We start from the raw sequence: 18473 nt of genomic DNA on the forward strand, positions 1-18473 counted from the left end.
GTCAGATAGGCAGAGGCCAAGGGCAGGAGATTGAACACATCCAAGTGCCAGGGGCTGCACATTGGCCACAGCAGCCCCAGGCAGAGCTACAGGCTGGGGGCAGAGTGGCTGAGAGCAGCCAGGCAGAGAGGGACCTGGGGGCAGTGGTTGACAGTAGGCTGAACATGAGCCAGCAGTGTGCCCAGGTGGCCAAGAAGGCCAATGGCATCCTGGCCTGCATCAGGAACAGTGTGGCCAGCAGGAGCAGGGAGGTCATTGTGTCCTGTGCTCAGCACTGGTTAGGCCACACCTTGAGTCCTGTGTCCAGTTCTGGGCTCCTCAGGTTAGGAAAGAGGTTGAGCTGCTGGAAGGTGTCCAGAGAAGGGCAACAAAGCTGGGGAGGGGTCTGGAGCACAGCCCTGTGAGGAGAGGCTGAGGGAGCTGGGGTTGCTTAGCCTGCAGAAGAGGAGGCTCAGGGGAGACCTTCTTGCTCTCTCCCCTGCAGGGAGGTTGTAGCCAGGTGGGGGTTGGTCTCTTCTCCCAGGCAGCCAGCACCAGAACAAGAGGACACAGTCTCAAGCTGTGCCAGGGGAGGTTTAGGCTGGATGTTAGGAAGAAATTCTTCCCAGACAGAGAGAGATTGGCCATTGGAAAGTGCTGCCCAGGGAGGTGGTGGAGTCACCATCACTGGAGGTTGTCATGAAGAGCCTGGCTGAGGCCCTTGGTGCCATGGTTCAGTTGATCAGGTGTTGGGTGATAGGTTGGACTTGATGATCTCAAAGGTCTTTTCCATCCTGGTTAATTCTGTATTCTGTATTAAGCTCTAAATATGGAAGCATAATGCAGAAGGCTGAGAGCCCTGGGGCTGTTGAGCCTGGAGAAGAGCAGCCTGAGAGGGGATCTGAGCAGTGCTCAGCAAGAGCTAAAGAGGGGAGGGGGGGCAAGAGGATGAGGCCAGATTCTCACAGCTGGTGCCCAGTGACAGGACAAGGGGCACCAGGCACAAACTGGAACCCAGGAGGTTTCCCTTCAACTTAAGGAAAAACTTCTTTGTTGTGCTGTGAGGTTGCTGGAGCCCTGGAGCAGGCTGCCCACAGAGGTTGTGGATCCTCCTCCTGTGGAGACTTTCAAAACCCACCTGGACATTGTGCCCCTGGGCAAGCTGATCAAGGTGACCCTGCTTTAGCAGGAGGGGTGGACTGGATGATCCCCAAGGTCCCTTCCAACCCCACCATGCTGGGATTTTGTGCAAGGAGAAACTTGAACCAGTTCCACAGCTGGGAAAGGCAGAGTGAAAGATCTTCAGAGCCAAAGCTGTGCCAGGGGAGGTTTAGGCTGGAGGTGAGGAGAAAGTTCTTCCCATGAGGAGAGATTGTCCACTGCCCAGGGAGGTGGTGGAGTCCCCATCCCTGGAGGTGTTTAGGAAGAGCCTGGATGTGGCACTTGGAGCCATGGTTGAGTTGCTCAGATGGTGTTGGGTGATAGGTTGGACTGGATGATCTCAAAGGTCTTTCCCAACCTGGTTTATTCCATTCCATTCCATTCCAAAGGTGTTCAGAAGGCCTCCAAAGTGTGACGGCCGGGACGAGACTTGTGCCATCCACATTTAGCACTTTGCTCTTTCTATAGTTAGGGTTTGGTTGTTGGTTGGTTTTTGGTCTTTTCACTCAGTCTTCTACAGGAAAAGATACCACACAGCTCTGGGGCCAGAAGTGCTAGCAAGGGTGTTTTCAGGTGAATCACTGGCAGGGGAGATGAGATCCCCACACGCTTGGAATTGTCCACAGCGCTGAACCTGGAGGATTCAGCAGCCTGGTCGCTTCTCTGACCTGCTTGGCAGAGCTAGGCTCAGTTGCTGCAGTAGCTTTGACTTACAGCCCCCAGCTAGAAGGTTTTATGAAGTCTTCTCATGAGTTTGGTTGTGAAGAGGCAAATTACCTGGGCAATGGTGTCGGGATGTTCAGAGAAGCCTCCCTGTAGGGAGAGAGGCCGCAGGAGCCCGGCCTGCAGTGCCCTGCAGGACCGTGCTGCAGAATCTGGGGCAGCTTTGGGGCAGACTTCTGAGATCAGGGACAAGCCACAAGCATAAGTTCACTGCACACAGATGAAAGTGGTGTGTCTGTCCAGGCAGCTGGTGTGCAGGAATCACAGAATGTTAGGGGCTGAAAGGGACCTCCAGAGATCATCCAGTCCAACCCCCCTGCCAGAGCAGGTCACACAGGAACACATCTAGGTGGGGTTTGAATACCTCCAGAGAGGGAGACTCCACAACCCCCCTGGGCAGCCTGCTCCAGTGTTCTCTCCCTCTTACAGGGGAAAAAAGAATTTCCTCCTGTTCCCATGGCACTTCCTCTGCCTCAGCTTCCACCACTGCCCCTTGTGCTGGCATTGGGCATCCCCCAGCAGAGCCTGGCTCCAGCCTCTGGGCACTCACCCTGCACAGCTTTAGCACCAGCAAGGAGCTCACCCTCAGGCTGCTCCTCTGCAAGCTCCAGAGCCCTCAGCTCCCTCAGGCTCTCCTCGTAGGGAAGATGTTCCACTCCCTTCATCACTTTTGTGGCTCTGAGCTGGACTCTCTCAAGCAGTTCCCTGAGGTCCTTCCTGAACTGAGGGGCCCAGAACTGGACACAATGCTCCAGATGCAGCCTGAGCAGGGCAGAGGAGAGGGGGAGGAGAACTTCTCTCGACCTACTCACCACAGCCCTTCTAATGCAGCCCAGAATGGCATTGGCCTTCTTGGCCACCAGAACACATTGCTGGTTCAAGGTCATCCACCAGGACCCCCAGGTCCTTTTCCCCTTCACTGCTCTCCAGCAGGTCAGTCCCCAGCCTCCCCTGCTCCATGGTTGTTCTTTCCCATGAAGTACCCAACAGCCACAGTTCTTTGTCCCGAAGCATGTGAGCCTCTTTGGGCAGCCTCTGCCAGGCAGGGGCACTTGTTCCTGAAATGCTGTCCCAGCTCATCATTTTGTAGGCCATGACCTATATTTGGTTGGCACATATGCCAACCACTGGCACGCAGCAGCGTGGGTGGGCACACTGCCATGCTGACAGATGACCATCTGTAAGGATGGTGCCAAGAGAGGAGCTTTTGATGGCCTCAGCCTTATGGAGATGTTTCAGGCATTTTCCCTGCCCTGTGGGGTACTCACTGAGAGCAAAGGGAGAGGCCATTTGTTACTCTGGCCCACCACTGAGAACGCTTCAGCAGATCCAAGCCCCTTTTCTCTGGCTGCATGAGGCTCAGCGCGGAGATAAATCCACGTTGAACAAAAGGCAGTGATGTGAGCCTGGCACCCTGACATAGAAAAGCTCCAGAGGCAGGCCCTGGGGAGCTGTTGTTCGTGCACTGCTCTGCAGTTTGGCTGTGTCTAGAGCTCCAGCTCATTGCCAAAATCTGGGAGGAGGAGCAGCTGGGCCATGGGAGCTCGCACGTCCTGCCTGTCTGAACAAGTCCCCCGGCGAAGGAAGCTTTTCAGTTCCTCTTGAAAGCTGCCATCTCTCTGTCCTGAAAGATGGCTCCAGCTGTCTGCACTCACTCAGGTGTCTGCACTCACTCAGGTTTCTGCACTCACTTTGTGTGGCACCTGCAGGGCTCCCGGGGCTCTGCTTTTCCTCCCTCTCCCATCCTTCAGCACCCTTGCCCCAGGACCATCCACATCACGTGGCAAGAAGGCACACGGAGGACAACACCTACAGCCCAGCCTGTGTTGGACCTGTGTGAAAGTGACCTTCTCATTCTTTGTGTTCCTGGGTACCTCTGCTCACCTCAAGGCTGCTGCTGGCCTACACAAAACCACCACAGTCCTGCGTGGGGTTTGCTGCCTTTCCCCCTGCAGGCCTCTGAAGCGCCAGCACTTGCCACTGGGCTCCTCAATGCAAGAAGGACATTGAGAGACTTGAAGGTGTCCAGAGAAGGGCAACAAGGCTGGGGAGAGGCCTTGACTGACTGGACAGATGGGCAGAGGCCAACAGGATGGCATTCAACAAGTCCAAGTGCCAGGGGCTGCACTTTGGCCACAGCAACCCCAGGCAGAGCTACAGGCTGGGGTCAGAGTGGCTGAGAGCTGCCAGAGAGGGAGCTGGGGGTGCTGATTGACAGCTGCCTGAACATGAGCCAGCAGTGTGCCCAGGTGGCCAAGAGGGCCAAGGGCATCCTGGCCTGTATTAGGAACAGTGTGGCCGTCAGGAGCAGGGAGGTCATTGTGCCCTGTGCTCAGCACTGGTTAGGCCACACCTGGAGTCCTGTGTCCAGTTCTGGGCCCCTCAGTTTAGGAAGGACATTGAGAGACTTGAAGGTGTCCAGAGAAGGGCAACAAGGCTGGGGAGAGGCCTTGAGCACAGCCCTGGGAGGAGAGGCTGAGGGAGCTGGGGTTGCTTTGCCTGGAGAAGAGGAGGCTCAGGGGTGACCTCATTGCTCTTTACAACTACCTGAAAGGTGGTTGTGGCCAGGCAGAGGTTGGTCTCTTCTCCCAGGCAAGCAGCACCAGAACAAGAGGACACAGTCTCAAGCTGTGCCAGGGGAAGTTCAGGCTGGAGGTGAGGAGAAAGTTCTTCACAGAGAGTTGTTAGCCATTGGGATGTGCTGCCCAGGGAGGTGGTGGAGTCCCCATCCCTGGAGGTGTTCAAGAGGGGATTGGATGTGGCCCTTGGAGCCATGGTTTTGTTGCCAGGAGGCGTTGGGTGACAGTTTGGACTGGATGATCGCTGAGGTCTTTTTTGCAACCTTGGTGATTGTATGATTCAGCCTCTGCCCTCCGCTTGTTTGGCAGGGACCGGATGCGGACGTCGGTCAACGTGGTGGGGGACTCCTTTGGCGCCGGCATTGTCTACCACCTCTCCAAGGCAGAGCTGGACAGCATCGATTCCCATCACAAAGGGCACGAAGACATCGAAATGACCAAGACTCAGTCCCTCTACGACGACATGAAAAACCATAGGGAAAACAACTCAAACCAGTGCGTTTTTGCAGCTCACAACTCAGTCATAGTAGATGAGTGCAAGGTACCGTTCACATTTATGGATATTGAGACCTGTATATAGCACTGCATGCTTTACCTTCTCTCTTAACCTGCATGTGTTGTTCAAATCCTTCTGCAAATAACCATGTTGACAACAAGGTCCATGAATCCCAGACGTCTCCGGTGAGGTGGTGGCTTGCGCTCTTCGTAACGCTTTGCCCTTTGAGGGGGGGAGAAAGCCCAAACCAGCCCCGTGCACATTGTTTACATGTCCAAAAGGCGAGATGCAGCCTCTTGTGGAATATGCCAAGACTCAGAGAACGTGGCATCACCTTCTGTGGACGATTGCTTAATTCCCCATGGCAACAGAGAAGCGGCTTGCCGGCCCAGAGGAAGGATAGCCGCGGGGCAGCCGCAGGTGGCGTCAGCTGCTGACCGCCTTCCGTGACGCGCTGCTCGGAGATGGACGTGTTGAATGCACTTTAGCCCGCCTGAATGCTCCTGCACTCATACAGCATGCTTCTGCTTTGCTCCCGTCCTCCTCCCCGCCTCCTTTAAGGCACAGACGTCCCCTTCTCTCTCTCTCTAACCTTTGCTGTGACTAACATGGACTGTTAATTGTTACCCCGAGGGCTTGATCAGAGCGAAGTGAGCTCGAGGAACCCCACCGGGCGGCAGCTGGGGGGAGGTTAGCCTGGGTTCGAGTTTCTTCAGCCCCCCACTGCGATGGTTTGAAGCTTTTCCCCCACAGTCCCAAAGCCCCAGAACAAACAGATTAAGATTCCCTCTCCCCTTTGATTTTACTTTTTCCTGGGAGGGTAAAAGCAAAGTAGGCAGGAGACAGGAGAGGTGAAACCAGCGGAAGAAACGGCCTGGAATGGGTTTGGAAGTTAAAAGGTCATTTGTAACAGAATATATGCATACAGGGAAAGAGACAAAGGTAGAAGGAAAAGGGTGAAGAGAAAAACGCATCAAACCAGGCCCAGCTGGCATGGGGCTCCCTTGATGCACATGGATTCAGCTCTTCGGGAACTGCAGGTGCAGCATAGGGGCAAGCCACAAGGTAGCTCAAGGAGCAGGAGCAGCAGGGATCCTTCTGTCAAGCAGGTGAGGCAAGGGGGGAAAGAGTGATTGAAGAAAATAGTCCCCTTTGAATATGCTTTCTGGACAGGAATGGGGAGTGGAATAGACCTCTGACCCAAGGGTCCCCTGAGAAAAACCAGGAGCCCAGTGGAAAACCAAGTCCCTCTCTCTGCCCACCTGGATCAGGTTTCTTTTCTCCACCTGGGGGCTGGGTTCTTTTCAGTTCCCATCAAGGACAGGTGTGACCTGGGACAGGGTACTTTAAAATCAAGAGAGGAGGATGTTTGAGAAGGAGGAGAAAGAGAGTGAAACAAGCTGGAGCTGGTCATTTCCTAGTCTGCTTGGAGAAGGTGTGAGTGCTCTGGTCCGATCCTGTGCGCTGGCTTTGGCAGAGAGCCTGCCTCAGTCTTCTAGCCAAGCCAATCCTTCCACTTGCCACAGCTGAGCCAGTCCCTAACTGTGAAAGGCAGCAGTGCCAGCAGCAGCCCACCACACAAGTCCTCACCTCTCCTTTCCACCTCTCTCCATCTCCAGCCTGGCTGGAAATGTCCTCACAATGTAATACTTATTTATTTCCCCTGATGCTTAACATCCAGATCCTATCCTGCCAAACCTGAAACTCCAGGGGGAAAAGGAGTGCTGAATCCTGGAAAGGGGGGGAAAAAACTTTCACCTTAGCCTCCTTTTATTCCCAAGTGGTTAATAAAAGGTGGGGCAAGTGGTTTGGGGGTTTCTTTCTTAATTAAACCAAATCTTGGGGGGTTGTTTTGGTTTGTTTTGAGTTAAACCCAGTCCTGGTTTTTTGCTTTGTTTTAAATTAAACCCAATCCTGGTTTTTAGTTTTTGTTTTGTTTTAAATTAAACCCAGTCTTGGGGTTTGGTTTTGTTTTAAACCCAGTCTTGAGGTTTTGTTATGTTTAGTTTTGTTTTAAATTAAACCCAATCCTGGTTTTTGGTTTGGTTTGTTTTAAATTAAACCTAATCTTGGGGGTTTTGTTTTGCTTTAAATTAAACCAAATCTTGCTGATTTGATTTGATTTGTTTTAAACCCAGTCTTGGGTTTTTGTTTAGTTTTGCTTTAAATTAAACCCAATCCTAGGTTTTTGCTTTGTTTTGCTTTAAATTAAACCCAATCTTGGTGTTTTGTTTTGTTTTGTTTTAAACCCAGTCTTAGTTTTTTGTTATGTTTTGGTTTGTTTCAAATTAAACCCAATCCTAGGTTTTAATTTTGTTTTGTTTTAAATTAAACCCAGTCTTAGGGTTTGGTTTTCTTCTAAACCCAGTCTTGGGGTTTGGTTTTGGTTTGGTTTGGTTTGGTTTGGTTTAAATTAAACCCAATCCTGGGTATTTGTTTTGTTTTAAATTAAACCTAATCTTGGGGGGTTTTGTTTTGCTTTACATTAAACCCAATCTTGGTGTTTGGTTTTGTTTTGTTTTGTTTTGTTTTGTTTTAAACCCACTCTTAGTTTTTTGTTATGTTTTGTTTTGTTTTAAATTAAACCCAATCCTAGGTTTTTGTTTTGTTTTAAACCCAGTCTTGAGGTTTTGTTATGTTTAGTTTTGTTTTAAATTAAACCCAATCCTGGTTTTTGGTTTGGTTTGTTTTAAATCAAACCTAATCTTGGGGGTTTTGTTTTGCTTTAAATTAAACCAAATCTTGCTGATTTGATTTGTTTTAAACCCAGTCTTGGGTTTTTGTTTAGTTTTGCTTTAAATTAAACCCAATCCTAGGTTTTTGCTTTGTTTTGCTTTAAATTAAACCCAGTCTTGGTGTTTTCTTTTGTTTTAAACCCAGTCTTGGGGTTTTGTTTTGTTTTGTTTTGTTTTGTTTTAAACCCAGTCTTAGTTTTTTGTTATGTTTTGTTTTGTTTTAAATTAAACCCAATCCTGGGTTTTTGTTTTGCTTTAAATTAAACCCAGTCTTGGTGTTTTGTTTTGTTTTAAACCCAGTCTGGGGGTTTTGTTATGTTTTGGTTTGTTTTATTTTAAATTAAACCCAATCCTGGGTTTTTGTTTTGTTTTAAATTAAACCTAATCTTGGGGGGTTTGTTTTGCTTTAAATTAAACCAAATCTTGCTGATTTGCTTCGTTTTAAACCCAGTCTTGGGGTTTGGTTTTGTTTTGCTTTAAATTAAACCCAGTCTTGGGGTTTTGTTTTGTTTTGTTTTGTTTTAAACCCAGTCTTAGTTTTTTGTTATGTTTTGTTTTGTTTTAAATTAAACCCAATCCTGATTTTTTTGTTTTGCTTTAAATTAAACCCAGTCTTGGTGTTTTGTTTTGTTTTAAACCCAGTCTGGGGGTTTTGTTATGTTTTGGTTTGGTTTGGTTTAAATTAAACCCAGTCCTGGGTTTTTGTTTTGTTTTAAATGAAACCTAATCTTGGGGGGGTTTTTTGTTTTGCTTTTAAATGAAACCCAATCCTGGTTTTTAGTTTTGTTTTGCTTTAAATTAAACCCAATCTTGGTGTTTGGTTTTGTTTTGTTTTAAACCCAGTCTTAGTTTTTTTGGTTATGTTTTGGTTTGTTTTAAATTAAACCCAATCCTAGCTTTTTGTTTTGGTGTGCTTTAAATTAAACCCAATCTTGGTGTTCAGTTTTAAACCCAGTCTTGGGTTTTTGTTATGTTTTGTTTTGCTTTAAATTACACCCAATCCTGGTTTTCTGTTTTGTTTTGCTTTAAATTAAACCCAATCCTGGTTTTCTGTTTTGTTTTGCTTTAAATTAAACCCAATCCTGGTTTTCTGTTTTGTTTTGCTTTAAATTAAACCCAATCCTGGTTTTCTGTTTTATTTTGCTTTAAATGAAACCCAAGCTTGGTTTGGTTTGGTTTGGTTTAAATTAAACCCAGTCTTGGGGTGGGTTTTTGTTTTTTTGTTTTTGTTTTAAATTAAACCCAATCTTGTGTTTTAGTTGGTTTGGTTTGGTTTTTTAATGAAACCCACCCTGCTATGGCTCAGCCCTCTCCTGAGCCACTCTTTTGACATCAGAAAAGTTAAAGAAGCAACAAAAAGGGTTAACAAGCACCAAAAAAAAAACCCCAGCTGTCAAGAGAATCCATGCTTGAACAAAGCTAAGTTGTCATCAAAAAAAAGAAGGTTAGGGCCCAATAAAAAAACCCCAAAGCACAAAGTTAGAGAAAGAAATTCCTTGAAAGGAAAGGTGTGATGGGTAGAAGTTTTTGGTCAGTAAAAACAAGCATACACACCACACCCCCCCCTGCCCCTCACACCAACCCAACCCTTTTGGTTGGCTTCTTTTGGAGAGCTTCTGTTATCTTTTTCTCCCCACTCCCCCCCCCCTCCCCCACCCAGTGCAATAGGCTGTGCTCATTTTAATGCTTTTAAGACCAGCTCAGCTCCCATGGATCAGTCTGAATCAGGGTTGTGGGACTGAGCAGCGGTTGTTTGATCTCCCTCCAGCCTGTCAGACTTGCACAGCGATCCCAGCCAAGCTAGAAAGCAGCGGCCAGCTGATGGGACACTTGCTGCACTTTCTTTCTCCTTCAGTTTCCCTCCATGTTTGTTGTTTTGCCTGTCCAGGCATTAGCTTGCCTCAAACCCATGGATTCGTGTCCTGAGCACATGTTTGAATTGCAATCTGGGAGCTAAAAGCCTTCGTCCTTTTTTCATTGTTTTAGGTTTTGCTCTGCTTGTGGTCTCAGGGTTCCACTTTTAAACTCATGGAAAGAGCCAGGCTTTGGTGGGCTGAGCACAGGGCTGAGTGAGCAGGTCAGCCCGTGTCTGCCTGCAAGCTGCCAAAAAGGATGGATGAATGTTTTCATCTGCTTTATAAGCTGCCAGCACTGGCATCTGCAACGAGGGCAGCGAGGCTGGGAGAGGTCTCAAGCACAGCCCTGTGAGGAGAGGCTGAGGGAGCTGGGGTTGCTTAGCCTGCAGAAGAGGAGGCTCAGGGGAGACCTTCTTGCTCTCTACAGCTACCTGAAGGGAGGTTGGAGCCAGGTGGGGGTTGGTCTCTTCTTCCAGGCAGCCAGCACCAAAACAAGAGGACACAGTCTCAAGCTGTGCCAGGGGAGGTTTAGGCTGGAGGGGAGGAGAAAGTTCTTCCCAGCAAGAGAGATTGGCCCTTGGGATGTGCTGCCCAGGGAGGTGGTGGAGTCCCCATCCCTGGAGGTGTTCAAAAAGGGATTGGATGTAGCACTTGGATCCATGGTTTAGTTAGTCAGGTGATAGGTTGGACTTGATGATCTCTGAGGTCTTTTCCAACCTTATTGATTCTGTGATTCTAAAATGTTTGGAGCCTGTCAAAGCAGTCTGCAGCTCCCAAGTGCTGGAGTAGCAAAAGCGGCAGGGTAGGATTTGGGGCTTCAGCAAGAGCCAGCTGTCAAATCTGAGGAGCCATCTCTTCATCCTGTCCAGTGCACTGGTGGGTTGAAGAGCTCACTGCAACTCTGCTCAGGGTCTGGAAGAGCCGCTCTACTAGCACGTCCTTTCTGTGTCCTGTCTGTAGCACGCTCCCCTGTGCAATGCTGCTCTCCGTCCTCTTGCATGGTCGGTGGCTGCTGGTAAGCAGCAGTTTGCCCTTTCTGCGGGGGGAGAGCGGTTGGCATCGCACCACGGGCTTGGAATTCCTTTCTTTATGGCCATGTTTCACACGACTCTGTGACCTTCATGTCTGAATAAGCTGTTGGTTCCTGTGTTTGCATGTCTCCTCCTTTCAATGAGCTAAGAAAAAAAGCTTTGACTCCCTGTCAAAAAAATCGCTGCATGTTGTCATCTTTCCACTGCTTCCCATGCACCCACTTCCTCCTGCATGTGGAACTCCAGCTCTGTCTCTTTAAGTTTTCTTGTGAAGCTGAGGATGTTAACTCACCAGGTAAGTTAGGGAAGGCCAGGCCCTCCACTCGGCATTCAGTGGCAGGGCCTCTCACCTTGACAAAGATCACGCTGGGGAAGCGAAACTGACGTTTTGCCTTCTGAAACGCTTGGAAGTGCTTTGGCTGTGCCAATCTCCCTTGAAGCACGGGGTAATTGCAGTGCCCCGTGGGCTGCAGTGTCCTGGCCAGTGTTCCCTGTGAGCTGGTAGATCACTGGAGGCCTTCTACCGTGCTCAAAAGCTAAGAACTCCAGCACGAATCTTCCTGTGCGAGAGTGATGCTTTGCTGTGCTTTGGGTGAGATGAAGGGAGCCCTGCTGTGAATTGGTCAGCTGGCTTACAGTCAAAACCTTCCACTGCTTTGTTAAAAGGCAGCAGTGTCCTGAACAACGCCTTCCCAGCATCTCTTCTCCTCCATTTCTTTGCAGGTGCTGTAATTGTAGGTGAATTTGTAGAGATACACCTTGATGATCATTCTGGCCTTGCACATTGCTCTTGTCCTTGCATCAGGTGTCCTGGTTTGCTAAGGAATTCCACTGACTTCCTCCATGAAATTAATAACAATAATAATGAGAACAACAATAATGATAACAACAATGATAATAATAACGACAATAATGATAATGATAATAATAATAACAATCTGGTTTTGAGATAATCCACAGAAATCTGTAGGAGATAGAGAGGAGGAAAAGCAGAAGTTATTTCAAACTAGAGAAGGGCAGATTTAGATTAGATATCAGGAAGAAGTTCTTCATTATGAGGGTGGTGGAACACTGGCACAGGCTGCCCAGGGAGGTGGTTGAGGCTCCTTCCCTGCAGATATTCAAGGTGAGGCTGGACGAGGCCCTGGGCAGCCTGATCTAGCTGGGGATGTCCCTGCTGGCTGTAGGGAGGTTGGACTGGATGAGCTTTGGAGGTCCCTTCTGGCCTTGGACTGTTGTATGATATTAAAACAACTCTCCAGCAAAGGCTAAGAAGTGTGGGACTTCTTTTCTAGTGCTGATGCTTTCTAGGCAGTGAACTAACCAGGCAGCAACCTCAGGAGGGGGGAGCCTTGCGAACCGTGAACCATGAGCCATGGTGCAGGGAACTCCTGCCGCTGCCACCACCTCCCATGCACGCTCGTGACTTCTCTTGTCAAAGTGCCTTGGCCTTTAAGTTGGTTGTTGATGATAATTACTTGCAGGTCACACTGGCAACCAATGGCAAATCTGCAGACTTCAGTGTTGTTGAAGAAGAGCCTTGGAAGCGTGAAAACTAAAGGAAGAGATTCCTAGCTCCACCTTTAATAAGCCCTGAAGCTCTCTCCTGGCAAAAGATATCAGCATTAAAGAAGATCTCTCTCTCTCTCTCTCTTTTTTTTTTTCAGTTCTGTTTTGGTTTTGGTTTTGTTTCCTGTTTAACAGCTACAGTTTCTGCTTCCTTAATTCCTTAACTGAAACTTAGCAAAGATGTCACCGAGCTCCTGTAGTGTCTTTGCCAAGCTGCGCTCCGTCCCCAGCCGTCTCCCTGGCGCTGCTGCATGGATGGTGCAGCTGCAGAGTGCTCCAGGCAGTGCCCTGTGCTTTCCCCCTGCCTCCCCATCTCGGTCCAGACACAGAGAATGTAAAATGCTGCAAATGGGAAGATCCAAGTGCCAGCACAGTTCACTGCAGGGACTCAGGGTCACAGACACGAGAGAAGCACACCACCACTAAGCCTTCGAGTGTTCTGCTGACTCCTGTGGCGCTCCCGGGCTGTTTAGCACCCTGTGGTTGAAGCATCTTTTGGCAATGCCCACGAAGGTTTCTGTTTGTTCTCATAAAAACAAGCACTGTATTTCTGTGCCTAGCTGTACTTTGATCTGAAGTTAGGTCCAGGGGCAAGGTGAATGCACAGCAGTCAGTAAGTGCAAGCAGGTGTTTTGTCAGGTCAGTACAACTAACACTTCAGCATCCAGACAAGACCTTAGAGGTCTGTGTGGACTTGATGGGTCTTGACCAGCTGTCCCAGGGCAGGTGCAGCCCTTCTTTTGTGAGGGGGCTGTGCAGCTTTGGGACCACAATGCATCAGATAGTACCAGGCAGTGTTGCTGCAGGGGCCGGGAGCTATGCCTGATGTACAAAGCACAGAGCACCGTGGGCTGAAGTGATGCCATTCTTAATCAAATGAAGGCAGCACCTTACTGTTGCTCCTGCTTCGCTGGTGTCAGGGGTGGACAGGACTACTCAAGTAAGGTACTACCAAGGTTGATCATGGATGGCATGACTGGGGACTTGATAATGAGCTATAAACAAATTCTGAAGCCATTACTCTAAGAAACTGGGAGTATCTGAATGTGGTCATCAGTAGCATGGAATAGGAAGTGGAAGCCACCTTTCAAGTATGTCCTGAATGCTTTGCTAAGCCTACTTCCAGAGAAGGGTCATAGAATTTGGCCAGGGTTGGGACTGATGGATTAACCAACCAGAATGTCAGGATGAGTAGGTGAGTACATTCCATCTACACCACTCTCTCCTCTTGCAGAGTAGCAATTCATCTCTAACCCAGAAGAGCATTTCTTAGAGCACATGGTGTCTGAATTGCCAGCCTAGTGTTTTGGTGGCGTAGTGTAACTGACTCACCTGGCAAGAAGAAATTGCAGCCACAGTAACCACCCTGCAAAGGGTTTTTAAAGGTGCTTGGTAGCCCCCAGCAGTTTTAAGACACTGGTCAATGCCATTGTACTATTAGCAACGTTCTGTAGCAAAGCTGAGCCACGTGGCCTTGGGAGGCTCTGCCCACACACATCCAGCTTCGTGGGGCTTTTTGGGGGTAGCTCTCAGAGGTTCTCAGAATGAGTCAGAATGTGAAGGTGTGGTGAACTTTAAAATGGCAAAAACCAGAGCTTGAAGCACTGACAGAAACAGGCTGTGTGGTGGCAGCGCTCAGGCCTGCCATGGGGTTCAACGGGAGCCGTGTGTGTTTCGCTGCAGAGGGGCTCTTGGCTCCACTGAAGCTCTTGAGATACGAATATAATCTGCTTTTGCTCATCTGCATGCCTAGAAATGCATCTGAAAATGCACAGGGACCTGAGCCAGTAGCCAAGGCTGCTTGGATGAGTCATGATGTGCACGATCAAGCCCGTGGTCAGAGCATCCCTCACCGAAGCGTTCGGGCTGCTGGGATGTTCCCTTGCCTCGCTTCTGTGCCATGGCTCCAACCCTCAGCAAACAGCCTGTGAATGGAACAAACACTGAGCCACTGGCAATCCTTTCTGCAGACCTTTCACCTGTGCTAGAGGTGGAGACCTTTTCCAGAGGCCTCCTGAAGCATCTCAAAGGATCCTGAAGGATTTTCCTTTGCGAGGGCAGGAGTTGTAAGCTAGTCACAGAGGTGGTGGGCAGGCTGTCTTCTCCTGTCTTTGGTCACTGCTATGAGTGCATCCAGAGTTCACCTCCAGCTAGCTGCCGCCGCCGCCGCTCCCAATTTGCATTTAGAGGCATGTTTCCCTCTGCTTTGTGCCAGAGGGGGGCCTGGGCTGTTGTGTGGGTACTCTGAGAGGGGTCCCTTCTCTGAGGGAAGTTTGCTGTGCCTGTGGTGGTGGTAATAGCCAACAATAGCAGGCAGTGGTCGTCCCCAGTTTCCATCCAGCATTCTCGAGCTGTTTGGTGGCACCCCTCGCCCCTTACCAGATGACTTTCCATCCTCTTCACCGTGCTGGCTCCTGTAGGAGCAGCCACACCTATTGCTTGCCTTGGACGTAGCTTTAGAAAGCTGGTCTGTCCCCTTTTAGCTGTCATTTGAAACGGTTTAGCCGTTGGAAACAAAACAGGAATGCCAGCAACATGTGACTGGGCAGCTCCCCCACCCCACCCCCCACCACCCCCAGCACTGCAGATTGAGAAACACTTAGGCTGTGCTTAGGCTTACCCACCCGGGACGCGTTGTCCTTTGAAGAGGGCTGCTTTGGATGGGGATGAGGGAAGGAAGGAATGAGATGCTAGAGGAACCCCACCCACGTTAGGGCAGCATACATTTGGCTCTTTTGATAGGACTAGAATAGCAGACTGTGATTTTTAAAATAGACCTTCTGTAGCTACAGTAACTCAGGGATGTGTCAGAGGACAATTGCAATGGGATTGCTCTCGTTGGACGTGGATGGGGCAGGAGGGGAAGTGTTGTTCTCTCTGCTTTTTTCGACTGAAAATTTAGTCTGGTGCTGCTGCTCCAGCACAGCTCTCCGTTTAACCATCAAAAAGCTTTCCATTTCTCGCTGGGAAAATGTAGCTCACTTCTTGGCTCGCGGTTCCTGATGTGCTCATTCCGCATGAGCCTGGGTTGCTACTTAACTAAACAAACAGAGAACAGCCCAGGGAGCGGGCGCTGCGGCTAATCCAGGGGTCACGTTTCAAGCAGGCGGTGCTGGTCTCTCTCTTCGGGTTCACCGGCAGCCTCCGTGCATTCGTTTGCATCTGGCAAAGCCTTGGTGTTTTCTTTGCAGTGCCGGGGTGGCAAAGTGAAAGGAAAAGCACAGCGGGGAGCGGTTTGTTCCCGGGGTAGTTCCTAAGCAAATTAACCTTTCGCAAATTAACCTCTCTTTCCGTATTCGTCTCGTTTGCTGCTTTCATCGGTTCCCCACACCCTCGTCCGTGCAACTGTGATGTCCTTTGGATTGCTAAGAGTACGCTTAGGCGCAGGGAAAAGCCTAGAGCGGGCAGAGGCTGGGTTAATTGCATGCTTCATGAAGTACAGGCTCACGCATTAGCTGCTGGAGCTAGGCGTGCCGCTCCTGGAAAGGCAAGCGCGCCGCGCTTCGGGGCTGCCGGGGAGACGGAGCTCTCCGCTGCTGAGTTCGGCTCTTTGCTGCTTCCCTCGGAAGAACTGTGTGCGGGTCCTGCCCCAAACAGGTAGGGGGTGAGCCATTAGAGCTGTGCTGTGCCTGCAGTGTTCAGACTGGACGAAAGCTCCGGGAGTCGCAGGCTTCCAGGAAAGCTTCAATCCCTTCCCGTCTCTGTTCAGTTCAAGACATTTCACAATCCCGTCCGAGGCAAGAGTCTTTCTTTGTTATTGATACTGACATTGATTGTCACAGCCAAATGATTTTGACCAGGATGCTTCTTTCTTCTTTTTTTTTCTTCTTTTGTTTTTTTTTTTGTTGTTGTTGTTTTGGTTTTGCCTAGTTGTCTCTAGGCCACGAGTCCAGCAATGAATTTACAACTCAGCACAAAAATAAGGATTATTATCACCACCTCTTCCCCTCCCCCCCTCCCCCATCCCCGTGTCTTCCCTCAAAGCTCTTGAAATTGCAAGCTTTGGGCCACTTTGAAATGTGTGAGCACTATAGCTGTCTGATTGGTTTTCCATTGCTGCCAGGGCCATTGGTTTTCCAGATAGTCAGAAGAGTAAACTGCAGCAGCAGTGTTTTGACCAGATTCGCTTCTGGCAATTATCTTCCTCGCGTTCGCTTGTGTTGTTACAGCCTTGTTGTAGCAACCTGGCCGCAAGCCTCCCGACCACAAGCAGTGTTAAACCTCACCTCTGACATTCACTTCTGTAACTGTCTTTGGAAGGACTCTGAGCTTCAGTACCCAGCTCAGAGAAACAAAACAAACCAACAAAACCTTGCGTGGAGAAGCAAAGGTTCGACTGCTTCTGGTTTCACAGCGTTCCGGTCGCCTGTTGTCGTTGCTGCGTTTGCATTCGTTTGCAGGAGGATAAATCAGGGCACTTTATAATAAACAAAGGTACTGTAATACTATTACACTTATGAGCCAGAAGACTTTTCCTTGATTTTATGACTGTGACTTCTGAGGCCACAAGGAAAAATTCCATTGTATTAGCGGCGATGTTAGGTCTGCTGCAGTCCATTGGGGTGGTTCACCTCGGCTGCAGTTCGCCGTGTAAGACTATGTAGGAGCTCCTGTTCCCAGCAGAAAGCCCTCTTGGGAAGATGAGTTATTTTCTTCTCTCCAATCACGTTGATGACTTTGAAGGAAAAATATTTACCCAGCTTCCTTTGGGTAGAAAAGGGAATTGCAATACTGAAGCATCAAAGAAGACAGTCTGGCTCCGCCAGCTGCTCGGCGTCACCGTGGTTTCTTCCTCCCAACAGCATTGTGTCCTTCCTCCCTTCCACCTGAAACCATGGATTTGGTGCAAATCCTTCCACAGTCGTTGAGCTTTCTTCCCACACCGACTCCAAGGCTGCCTCTCTTCATGGCCCTCAGACAAAGCACAGACTAAGGCACCACAAGGCCAGGCTCGCTGTAAAGAGCCTAGCAACAGTGCCCGAGTACAGCCTGTACAGTGGGGGCCTCCCTCACTTTTTCTTCCTGATCGTGCTTGATGTTCAACTGGAACCTTTTGGTGTGAAGGAGTCAAACTGCTGTTGATGCCCAGGTGCTGGGAAATCTTGTATGAGTGGGTTCCCTCGCACAAGGCTTGGAGGAACCATTCCTTCCGTGTGCCCACCAGCCCAGAGACATCTGCCCCTGCTCAGGGGACGCCTGGACACTTCCCGCTGCCGGGCTGACGCAAAGCCTCATGGATAAGGTGGTTGCACAGTTGCAACTGTGAGTCTCATGGAAGACCCAGACTCCAAACGTTGGCAAATCCTAGAGCACACGGCTGAGCCTCTGAGCAGGCCTCTACTAGTCCAGGATGGAAATAGGACAACAGGCTAATGCAGGATGTGGGGAGGCAAGAAGGCTTGGGAGATGTCTCCCTTTACAGAGCCACAGGCTCACAGGGTTGGAAAGGACCACTGGAGATCATCGAGTCCAACCGCCCTGCCAGAGCAGGACCAGAGAATCCAGCACAGGTCCTACAGGAACACATCCAGATGGGTCTCTGGAAGTCTCCAGAGAAGGAGACTCCACAGCCTCTCTGGGGAGCCCATTCCAGTGCTCTGTGAGCTTCCCTTTGATCCCCTTTTACTTCTAAGCAATTGTGCTGCAGAGCCAGGGCTGCCCTGTGCCAGAGCCCAGTCCTCCTAGCCTGCTTTTTGAAGTCCAGGTGTCCTGCCAGTTATTTGTAGTGACGCTCTGGGGCACACAGCGTGACACGAAGGGAAACCTTGGGTTGAAACCCTTGGGTTTGAAACCCTTGGATTGCCCCCACGGTACCTGTATATTGCTTTGTACATAAATGATGTGGTTTGCAGGGATTTTTGTAGCATTCTTTTCTATTTTTGGTTTGGGTTGGGTTGGTTGGTTGTTTCCTACAGTTTTTAAGGGGCCGTATGCAAACTGTGTTTACAAACCGACCTTGCAGTCGGTGTCGCAGATGGTTGGCGCAGTTCCATACGGGCTTGTGAGTTCGTTCTCTCTGCCCACAGCAAACTGCTGGCCAAGCTGTCAGCCCCTGGCTTGGACAGCAGCACTCTGAGCTGGGTGAGGAACTGGCTGGAGGCTGAGCCCAGAGAGTGGTGGTGAATGGTGCCACAGCCAGCTGGCAGCCAGGCACCAGTGCTGTGCCCCAGGGATCAGTGCTGGGCCCCATCCTCTTTAACATCTTCATTGATGATCTGGATGAGGGGGTTGAGTCAGTCATCAGCAAGTTTGCAGATGACACCAAGCTGGGGGCAGGTGTTGATCTGTTAGAAGGTAGCAATAGTGTGGCCAGCAGGATCAGGGAGGTCATTGTGCCCTGTGCT

General features: G+C 49.8%; 1 protein-coding gene across 3 annotated transcripts in view; it reads left to right on the forward strand.

Annotated features, from left to right (window-relative positions):
- Positions 1-14293, forward strand: part of SLC1A2 (solute carrier family 1 member 2) — a 127544-nt gene extending 113251 nt beyond the window's left edge. For all 3 annotated transcript variants that reach the window (XM_054161409.1, XM_054161411.1, XM_054161410.1), the window contains exons 10-11: positions 4752-4983; positions 12045-14293. In XM_054161409.1, the coding sequence (XP_054017384.1) occupies positions 4752-4983; positions 12045-12119 (307 nt within the window). In that variant the 3' untranslated portion in view covers positions 12120-14293. The remainder of the gene's footprint in view (positions 1-4751; positions 4984-12044) is intronic.
- The last annotated feature ends 4180 nt before the right edge of the window (positions 14294-18473 follow it).

The sequence above is a fragment of the Dryobates pubescens genome, chromosome 5 (genome assembly GCF_014839835.1).
Source record: "Dryobates pubescens isolate bDryPub1 chromosome 5, bDryPub1.pri, whole genome shotgun sequence".
NCBI classification, from domain to species: Eukaryota; Metazoa; Chordata; class Aves; order Piciformes; family Picidae; genus Dryobates; species Dryobates pubescens.